This window comes from Tigriopus californicus, chromosome 6 (assembly GCF_007210705.1).
Source record: "Tigriopus californicus strain San Diego chromosome 6, Tcal_SD_v2.1, whole genome shotgun sequence".
NCBI lineage: Eukaryota > Metazoa > Arthropoda > Copepoda > Harpacticoida > Harpacticidae > Tigriopus > Tigriopus californicus.
In genome coordinates, this window is record NC_081445.1 from 11091949 (window position 1) to 11103285 (window position 11337).

Here is an 11337-nt window from a genome sequence, read left to right on the forward strand (position 1 = left end):
GAGTCAGTAAATGGATTAGGACAAACCACTTTCGATCCGAATCTGCTTACCCACAGATGGGAACTGAACTTTTTGTTAAACTTTTTGTTTGTATGAGGAGTAGATTTGGGAAACCAGCGGCAAATCTCGAGAATGAGTTTTCAGGTTACTCAATTTGTTTCTTGATTGATAAGGTTTATTAAAATTGCCACTTCTTTGCTCCGAAAACAGATATGATAACCATCAATCTTAAAATTATTGTTATCCAAAGTTGCCGAGCACTTACTCTGCATTAAAGGAGTAACCTCCCAAAAGTTAAGAGGTTGCGTTATGTTTGTTTTTTCTTGGTGCGCTTAACAACAATGGCCATGTCAGTGAATAGTCAAGATATCAAACATATTTCATGGCGATTTCAAATTACAAAAAAGAGTCAATAGATTGGAAGAACGGAGGGCTCATAATGATGTCCTTTTGCAAACAACATTCATTCTTGCTTCTTCATAGGGACACATAGCTGGCAGAAGGATATGATTTGATATGTTCAACACACCACAATATTCCTTTTTCTTAGCCCATTTCTTGGAAGTGTATCCTTTTGGATGTCTCTTGTACCTTTTTGTAGCATTATCCATATCTTATCAACACCTGATGCCAGCAAAGGATAAAAGAAATGAATGCATGGAAACACAATGAGTCCTCTCCTTTTTTTCTAGGGAACATGATCGCACGAAGTCACCTGAAAATAAAGGTCCAAGCTCCAAAGACCTCCCACCCACCTCTCCCATCCTTGTCTTTCCGCAAGAGAGGAAGCCAATCCATTCTATCGAGTAGACATCGGAGCAAACCTGATCCACCTCTTACAAGTCCAACTTCCATGCCTTTATCGTGGCGATGGGGCAAGAGAAAGACCACGAATTCATCTACAGAGAGAAATGGTAAACATTCTTTTAATGTTCTTCTTCAACAATATATGCATATGTCTCTGACAGCAGTTCTTAATTTGCCTAATCTCATGTTTTTTGTTGGCGATGAATTTTCAAATCCTCATACTTGGGTATTAGCCAATGCACCAACAATTCACGCAATATCCCCTTTTCCAACATCTTGATACATTTAACACGTTAATCAATTTTCATTTCATATTTAATTGAGAGTAAAAAATTAACAACAATCAAATTTTTCTTCTTATATGATATGGCGAGATAGCATTTTTAGATTCATTTACTACAGCATCATATCAAAATCTACTACTGAATGCATTTCCTTGCTCTGTCCAAGCCAATTAATGGTAGCAAATGCCTAAAACCCCTTTTGAAGCGTTTCGTCCAAATTTTGGAGCTCAAAAAATTAACTGAGTGACTCCAAAATATCAGTAGCCTCCAGTTAGAGTTTAGTGGACCCGAAATATGAATGATATGTAGAAAGTCCAATAATGAAAGTGAAAAAGTTAAGGACTTTAAAATTCCTCATACTCCTTTCTTATCCATTTTTGCCCTTTTTGGCGCCACATTTCTCTTTTCTTGGAGCAATCATATAAGCACAAGATTAAAGAAGTTCTCTTTTTACGTAGTCATAACTAGATCTGTCCAAGAGATGTACTCGGTTGAATCAATCTGTGGCTTACTTTATCGGTAGCTTTCATGCCATGGAACGTTTTTTTGGATGTTAAAGCTTTCCGGCAAGTGATTTATCCAGAATGGATAGAGTAATGGTTCCTGCACGAATCGGTTTCTCCTTACCAAGAACGTTGGTTCTTCTCGCTTGATTGTGAATGATGGTGGTGTTTATGAACATCACTTTACCCTTTTATTTGGCAATTCTTTAACAAAGGCTATAGATCCACTTTGGATTAGCCGCATTATACCAAGAATAATGGTATCCTCTAAATGGAATGAATGAAGAGAAACCGTACGCTTATTATTTGTGAGAATTGTGGGCTTTTTCGTTCATTAACGACCATTGGAAATCAAAGGCATTCATAAAATGTTGTACCAATCAGATTGATTTCCAGTTATACGGTCAACTAATTTTTCCAGGATTTCAAACTTGCAAATCCGTTGGAAGTTTAGAGTTTTCCAAAACCCTAGAAAGATAGGTTTATCTTCATGTTTGATGATTAAAAAGAGGCTTCAAAAACTAGACCGTATTGCTATGATACTCGATTGATGTAATGAAAAAAGTTCCTTTTTAACTAATTATAAGGTACCAAATTCATTGTTAATTATAATTAACGTGACAGCTTGTAACAGAGGTGGGCGATTTACATAAAAAGTGACACTTAGAACAACCAAGTAAGCCAGATGATATGGCAACAAAACAAAAAAAATGCGTTATTGTTTGCCTAGAAGCAATGTATCAGCAATGTAGGAAAGCCAAGAGGCGAAACCTTCGTACCACAAAGCAAATAGCCCAGATTATGCATGGCGAGCAAACCAAGCAGAAGTGTTTTGAGAACACATGGATGACTAATGTAAGGCTCTTTGGATATATGGGAGAGGGCAAAGCCAGCTTCAGTAGAAAGCCACAATGTTCAATGGTTTCTCATCATAGATGGCGGCGCAGAAAATCAATCAGCTTAAGCAGAATACCTCAACAAACCCGTTTTTACTCCTCTTTTTCCTGCGGACTGCTCGTACTGTGAGGAGGCAGGGGAACGGAAAGTAGCTTTTTATTCCATGGCTCTCTCTGTCTGTTCGTCAAGCTTAGAAAACGAAGTTTGAATAAAGTCTATTTATTCAAGACATTGCTTTAGAGATTCGCTACTTTGAAGGGGAAAGTGAATTCTTGTCCGAGAATTTCTTAATTTTCCTTTCTTTCCCAGCTAATGGGTGGCGAATAAAAAAACAACTTTCGTTTATGAAAACTAGTTTTCATGGTTAAAATCTTGATTCTCATCAATGCCAAGGAAACTTTATTTCATGGTTTTATGATCACCGCTGACTTGAAGGTATTTTTCCAGCTACTTGTGAACGGAAAGGAGAATATGATTGGTTATATATGATTTTTATTAAGTTCAAACAGATCGTTCCTTAAAACCCTGTTATCACAAAAGAAAATAATTTATTCAATGGCTGTCATCCACGGTGCCTGAAGTCTATTCAGGTTTAGATTTTAAAATTAGACATGCTCAGCACTTAGTCCAGGAAACTGAAAATTCTCTAGCAAAATATGCCGTCGTATGCAGAAGCATGTGTTTATTTACCAAATGGTGAAAAAGGGTGGTAGAAAAACAGGGATGCCAGATAGGTTTGCAAGATATTTTTGGTGTTTTAGTATTAACAATGAGTCTTGAATACGCAACTGAGGTAATCTGGATGTCAGCCTGAACTAAGACTTGCTCCTTCCATTTCTGTTGAGTGTTGCTATCATGTGGATTAATGTTAAATTTGAGCCCTTTAATAGCAACATTCACGTTCTGTTCTTGCACACTTCAAATACCTGATTTTAGCCTGCTCTAGATGCTTTCTTCATTTTTTTTGGTAAGACTGTGAACTCATTTGCCCTTTCCTGCCCCTTTGTTGGAATAAAAGCTTGGGCAAGCCCTCGCTTTTTTCTTCAAACTTGTTAGCATTAAAAGGCAAACTTTATCTTTCAAGCCTCATGTTTACAAACTACACCCAAAAAGAGTAACTACCATTGAAAAATGGCTATTCATTCACGCTTTAACAAAACAAATTTCATAACCATTGAGAGAGTAAACATTATACCCGTGAGAGCCTCTTCCCATGAAAATATACCATATACCATTAACCAATACTATCGTGTCCAATTCATATCAATTGTTATAGGAAAACACACATCAATCACAAGTTGGCTTCATTCATCTTTGTCTGAGCGGCGACTAATTATCTATGTACAATGTACTCCTGCGAGGTTCCTTTTTTTGACCAATTCCATCACCTAAAATAAGTAGCCTCCCTTGAGGACCCGTCTACCCACATTTACTTTGCTATAATCATTCTTGTAAGGAACCAGGAGCTTTTTTTGCCTCTTTCTCTAGCCCGTTGTTTGAAGGCCGAATTCTAACACAGTCTGCAAACAAAACCATTGTCCGATAAAAACCTTTGTTGGCTCTAAATGATGAAAAATGAGTAGAGTTTTCATTGGGGTAAAAATAGCATCATCTCAATTGTCTTAAATTTGGCATTCGTGCCCACCAATCGCGAGCGAAAAGTCCAGCTTGATTTGAAAAACGAAAGCATGAATGATTCCGTGGGTGTAAATTTTATTTGAAGGAGGAGTTCCGGCAAGAACTGGGATTTACAAAGTCTTCTAAAAGCAAAGTCGGCCAGAAAATGGGAGGAGATATGACTTGATACTGATTTGGAATCTTGTGTTTTAGGAGCCATGTGAAATTAGTTTTCAAGTTCTTTTGAAAATATTTTGTGTACTATTTGAAAAATGGAATAAGGAGTTACTTTTTGTTCCTAGAATAACGGACGATTTTGATACAAAAAAAATCAACAATATGTTGATTCCCTGCACACATCCAGACCCAAAAGGACGCAAAAATTCAATTTCTCATGTGAAACAAAGATTGTTCTAAACATTATTGTCAAATCCTACTCTTCAAAAACAGAAAATCGAATATTGTCCTTTTTAGGTATGGGTGAAAAACCTGTTCACTTGGTCTTTGATGTTTTGATTTCAAAATTTAAATCCGGGCCCTTTTTGCGACTCAAATAAACCATATCTGATTTTAACTCAATTGTATAGTTTTCATCCTTTTGGTCTCCGAATCAAATCCAAATGAGCTCGGACTTTGGGAAGTTATTGCCAACAGCCAAAGCTCCCTACCATGAAGCTTATAAAGCCTCCCACTATGAAGCTTAAAGCCCCACGTTTTTGGTCCCCATTTAATTTGAGGTCTGTCAAGCGTTTCTGCACAAATATCCAAGTTTCCGGATGTTGTGTCTAGAAATAAGAATAATTTATGCTGGTGCATGTGGGCCTTCCTTTAAAGGGGGAACTCGTTCGAATTTAGTTCCAACTTTGGAGTTTGAAGAGTGTGATACATTGAGGATATTCCATGCCAAGAAGCCATAGATTCTTAAGTTGATTTTAGACTTTGAGACGCGGATTCTGTTCATTTAAGTCTTTGTATAAACTGCTGGATGTTGAGAAAGATTTGCAATCTCTTGGTGAGCTTCAACGAAAGTGCCAAAATGAAAATGTTTTATAATGAATGCAATATAGGTTTGGAACCAAATGGAGTCTTTGCTTTCAAGAGAAAAATGCCTTTACAACTCTCTAGCCAATTTCCAAAGTAGTTTGATTTATTGAAGCTGTCAAGAAGTCGCTTCTAAACAAGGCGGTTTGGCAAGGAAAAATCGACCATAACTTAAGGGCAGTTTTGGCAAGAACGCCTTTCGCACAGGAAATCCCCGACATTAACAATAACGTTGCATTTCATCCGAATTACATTGTTATCCTTGGGGATCAAAAAATGATTTGACCGTAAGATGGACATGATCTTAGTAAATAGCCTAATATCTGAAAATTAATTGTAAACTATTACCATTAAAAACGGCGAATTGACAAATACTGTATGCATTATTAATTTCTTTATTGACCCCAATACTCCCTAAAATGCATATTAAATGAAGTTATGGTGGAACATGGAACTCAAATAGAAGAAAGGAAAGGAAGTACATCACAATATTACCTCGCCAAATTAGGGATATTATTAGATGAGAGTCAAATAACGTAACCAGTTGACTAATTGCCAACGAAAAGCAAGAAATGTTGAAAAAACAACCCTTCGTCAAACAACCATGCACTTAAAATTGAAAGTACATCCAAAGAACAGCCTTCGCAAAGTACTCAGTAAATAAGGATGCAGTAAACAAATGGATCTAAACCCAATCTTTATGGATCGCGATGATCCTGATAGGAATCGTGGTTCATGTTGACTAGAAGGTTGATATATGGACCCCAAAGGTCGATTGGAGCATGAACAAAGAAAATAAACACCGCTACCGCAACCATAATAGAGACTATTGGGAAAACAGTCGAAGTACAATAAACAGAGAGGGCCGAGGGAAAATAAGATCTCGTAGGTGTGGGATGAGTACCCTAATTTCTTGTGGGACTGGCCCATTTTTCAAGGTGATCCACTAATGATGGTCAAGCTGCGAAGGTTAGAACGTCTATCTTATTAGGACTGACTTGAAAGTTAGTTGCGGAAAGAGCAACAATGCCCGATTAACATTGACCAAATGCTCCTAGTTAACATTAAATAACTTTTAAGATAGTGCTAGAAATATTAAGACGACTTGCAGTCTCGATAAAATTCCCACTTTTTGGAATTTGCACTTTTCAGTTGCGAGTTACTTTTGGTAATTTTTTTGTTCAAAATAGCTTGCAGATATGCGACTCGAGTCATTATTAGGACTCGTTACAGCCCTATTTCTGTGTGGAGTTTTGTAACATTATCCAATTATTGAACTAACAATGCGTGCACAATCTCTTGTTATCCCAATGTATTACAAATAAGACATTTGACATGTCCCATGATGTCTATATTTTACAACAGGGCCCGATATTCGCCCAATTAAGATATTATATTTCTTCTCTCAACGGCCTTCTACTTCAGAAATATCGTGAATTAACCCACATTGCTCTTGACCTTTGTTTGCCAAGGGCCTGCTATATAATTCTATGATCCAAGTTCTTTTTGATGTCTTAACATTTTTCCTGGTTTGGGTCGTTGTAAATGGAGCCTGAATTGCCTCAGAAAGCAATCGTTCTCTCTTAGGACACCATGTCATCGTCGAGCGTGTTCCTAGTGACGCCTATTCCAAGAAGGAGTATCGAGAGTCTTTCCAATGGAAGTCAATCTTCATTTTATCGCTCTTTTAGGTAGTGAAGTCACGTCTGGTCGCCTGTTCGTGACCCATCACAAGAAAAGACGGGTAATTGTCCACGAGGAGCTTTCCGACAAATATTTCTCCGAGTCTGGCCATCGTGAACATTCCACGCCAGATATTCCCACACATCAAGAACCTCGAGCAGATATCGCTGTACTCCAATAGTTATAGACAGGTGAGATCTCTTTTTCTGATAGAACAACAACTTTCAGCCAAATGAAGATCTTTGATCAATCAGGTCGGCCCTACCTTAATCGAACACTTTGATACGAGGGGCTAGTCGAGGGAAACACTTCTGAAGTGAATAAGGTTTTCTCACTAAATTATTGAAAATTCCGATTTATTTTGTGCCTTGTTTGTCAAAGAGAATAATGATGGCTGAAATGTGTTCCTTGTCAAATATTTCCTTTTGGGTCTCGTACTAATTACATTTTCAAGCATTTCTTGTTGTTTGTTTTCTGCCTAAATTGTAAGGGTTATATTAAAATGAGGCCTTCAAAAATGGCTGAAAGAAACGAGAACTAACACTTTGCTGAAAATTGATGATCGTAAGTTTTCCCAAACTTAAAAAAGTATAAAGAAGCATTTTATTCACTGTAAAAAATTGCATATTTTTATTGTGACAAAGAAAATAGTGGTGGCTCAAATGTGTTCATTACGAGATATTTACTTTCAGGTCTTGTACTATTTACATTTTAAAGCAATTCTATTTTGCTAACCCTGGTGAATAGACATGGAAGCAGGATATTGCATGAATATTTTGTTGCTTCTGTTGCTTACTAACAACAAGGGCGTAAATTATTTTCTGTGTCTTGCTTGGCTGCCCCTCGCACTTCAATAACTCACTACATATAAACACTTCCAAAAAAAGACCAATCTCGTTTCACTCCGCCGACCCAGATCTTATTATGGTAATGTAATGCGCGCAAGTCCAAGGCCTCCCCTTCATTGATTGATCCGAGAACAACCCAACAGTGTCTGAATGACTGACCATAGATAAACATAATTATCGAAGGATTGTAAGCGAATAAAACAGGGGCTTTAAGATCACTTTTTGGCACCCATTTTGAACACATTTGGCACCAGTTAGTGTCAGTTTTGAGGGGAAAAGTGAATGATGAATATAATCAAATGCTGTTTTGAATTTTGACGAATTCCCCACGTGTTTGAGTTGTTGTTGTCGGACTTAGTTTCAACCGTTTGATTGGAAGTTATTTATAAAGTGTTTATCATCAGAAAGGAATTGGAATCATTACACAAAGCGAAGTTATACAGGTCCGTTGGGTGCATTATTGTCCTCTGAGAAGAGCAAGGGATTGAAAGTCGGCGGGAAATGTAATGGCGTCCTTTTTATGTCCTGGCCAGATAAAAGAGCATGAAAAACGACGTCAGTAAATAACGTCATGTCTTATAAAAGAGGAGGCCCTGCTTATTGATGCGATAAGTGTTTAGATAATAACCACTGACTGCTTGCAGAATGAAAATAAACACATGGAACTAAAATGAATGGATTGAAAAGACAGCGAAAATTTAATGTTAATGGTTTTCTTCCATATTTTGATAGCATTTGGCGGTTGGTTACTTCGTGGCGCTATCTATAATTACCATAAGGAGTAGAATGCAAAATACGATTGACTAAAACTATTATAAAATTGCACCAAAAAGTGACATTGTTGAAGTTTTATAACACAGCTTCACGTGATTATTGAAAACTTGATTTCGAGATGGTTGTAATGTTGTCTTACCACTACAAGTGACCAAAACCAGGCCCCACTACAATTTTCCTTGAATTTCTTTTGCTTCACATGCCTAATTTGTTGCAAAACCTACATTTCAAATCAGTTTTTAGTGGCTTAATACATTATTTAGAAGTAATTTGACATCTCAGAAGGTAGCACAAATTATTTATCTGAGTGCTTATTAAATGAGATTGATGACGTGTTTGGTAGGTTAATTAATGACAACCTATTATCAAAGGACTGTCAGGGCATATGGTGGTCAATTTCGACGAAAGTTGGGCCATTCAACGTGTAATAACCAAGCATTCGCTTTGCATTAGTTCATGAAATTTCTTTTGAATGTGCAACTAATTCATCTGATGATTTTGATTTTTTAATTTTAGGGTCTGATATGTTACTAATTGTGTTCCAAATTACATATTATTCCTTTTTTGAACGGTACCTTACTTCTAAACTTCTAATGAAAAATAAACCGTTCCTCTTAAAGTGCTGAAATGAAAAAAACAACACAATTTTTGAAGTCTTATTACGCCTATAACGCATATTTACGCTCATATGTAAATAAATCCGCACCTCTTTTTATAACCATTGAACTAGGTCCGGTAAATGTTTCATTTAATGCTTGATTTTAAAATGATCTATACATCAAAAAGGTTTCAAAGTGTCCTAATTTTTTGGACCTGGTAAACCTTAAAAAACGGCCTATCCCAGAACGTAATAACATGAAAGTCGGGAATACCAAACATGATTTTTTTCTTCTCTAAGAAGTAAGTGGTAATCAAATTTCCGATTTTCTTAATAAGGCTCCACGTTAATATTGAATACCAATATTCCATGTGTCCTGATCATCTTTTTAATCAACTCTCTCCTTTTAGATCAATGTTGACGACCTTGAGAATAATTTTCTTCGCAAGATGGTGAATGATCTGTGATTGGAACAACCCCAAAATGATCATAAATGGCGCAATAAATCCGTTCCCGATGTCAGATCCTAGTCTAAAGTGGACGTTGTTGGTGTCAATTTCATAGTTCTACATGTCTTGCGTCTCTCCTCTGTGATCGTGTGTGCATTGATTGTCATTTATTTGTTGAAATAAAAAAGTCATCACACCTTTCATAAATGGCCGATAATATGTTTCAGCTATCAGACCTGTGATATGATTGTGACTGGAATAACATTTACATAAGGACACCGATATTTTCATATAATTTCAATTAATCAAATTTCCACTTGGTGTGATTCTTATTGTATTTGATTGATTTGCGATTTTTCACTTTTTTTGCTCCAGTCGATTGAAGGCAGTGCCTCTGCAATCAGAAACCCTACAATTATACTACTTCAGCTGTCCCCCATCTGCTCTAAAAGCTGGTCTACCTCGCCTGCTCTTGGCCTGGCCTCCTTTGTGGTTGTTCCTCATGCATAGACTCTAACAAATAACTGCACTTTCACGTTGAGCAGAAATTGCAGAGGTTTGACAGTTCGAATGTGCAGCAGCGTCCCATTTGGCTCTCTTCAGTGACTTCACATTAGGATTGGGTGTCCTTCAAAATACCCTAGACCAAAAATTCGTAAAGCTCAAGGTCTGGACTCCCAGGTGACCAGAAGGTGTTGTCCATAAACCCAACATATACTTTTAGACGATGTGTTGCCCTGATTTTACTTTATGATCTCTCCAAATGACAGCTTTTACTGCAGCAACTGAAGAGTGGATTCTCATACTGTGTAACGTCTATACTCGTTTAAGTTGCCAACTCTTCCTGAAACAAAACACACTGGTCGAGAACCCATATTGTCAGTCTCTGATTGAAGATATTTGTTTGTCGTGAGTTCGAATCTTATAGAAAGGAATCATTTCTTCAATGACTGAGTATCATTCCAATTAATCTCTCATCTGCCACTGTTTTCGAGGCCCTTGTAACCGAAAGGTTATGTTAGGTTAAATTTTAGTCTCTTCTCGAAGGACCAATATATCAGCTGACCAAAAACGGAAGATGTACAACGGCCATAATTCCCCTTTAGCCATGGCAAACTGTATACTCCATCACTCACTGGTTAACCTTATCTAGCCCCATTTCTAGATGCAAAAACAATTGTTGCGACCAAGACCCTCAGGACCAATCTTTGGGCGCCTAGACCCAGTCTATTGAATTCGTCATACATCGATCCTTTTACTAAGTACAAACATGTACTAAATTACATGTCCGGAAAACTTCGCGGTGAATGGGCTTCACTTCGGGAAGTGGATACTGACTTTCAAGGTCATCTCCAACCTTCTTCAAATGAAACTGAGTTGAGAAAGTGACATGGGGTTGGGACTTACGGTAGTTCCAAATCCTCGCTTGGATAGGCCTTAAAAAGGCCGGCCTCTTGGCTGTTGTGATTGTGTCCGCCCCTGTTTTGTGGTCCTTTGACACCTTATCCCGTCTTTATGAGCTTCCTCATGTTTTAAATGGTGATCGTGGTCATCCCAATAATGCTTGTTATTGCCAATATTCGAGCGGAGAAAATCGAGATTGTCCTTATTATTCTAATTGTCCTCAATTCAGTTTTGATATAATGAAAAATAGCTATCAACAACAACAAATTGTGTCGCTGAAGACTTTACTATGATAACTTCATGTTTCTTGGGGTATTAACAGAATGGTGGTTAATCTGGAATAAAGTTATTGCTTAACTTTGTTTCAATGGGCTGTGGGAATAAAGGCCGTTAAAGAAGGAAATAGGAAGGCCTATAGTGGCTCTAGGAAGG

General features: G+C 37.4%; 1 protein-coding gene across 1 annotated transcript in view; it reads left to right on the forward strand.

Annotated features, from left to right (window-relative positions):
* LOC131882562 (neuromedin-U receptor 2-like) overlaps nucleotides 1-9833 on the forward strand; it is a 32821-nt gene extending 22988 nt beyond the window's left edge. The window contains exons 9-11 of the mRNA XM_059229751.1: nucleotides 693-914; nucleotides 6841-7023; nucleotides 9463-9833. Of these exons, the coding sequence (XP_059085734.1) occupies nucleotides 693-914; nucleotides 6841-7013 (395 nt within the window). The 3' untranslated portion in view covers nucleotides 7014-7023; nucleotides 9463-9833. The remainder of the gene's footprint in view (nucleotides 1-692; nucleotides 915-6840; nucleotides 7024-9462) is intronic.
* The last annotated feature ends 1504 nt before the right edge of the window (nucleotides 9834-11337 follow it).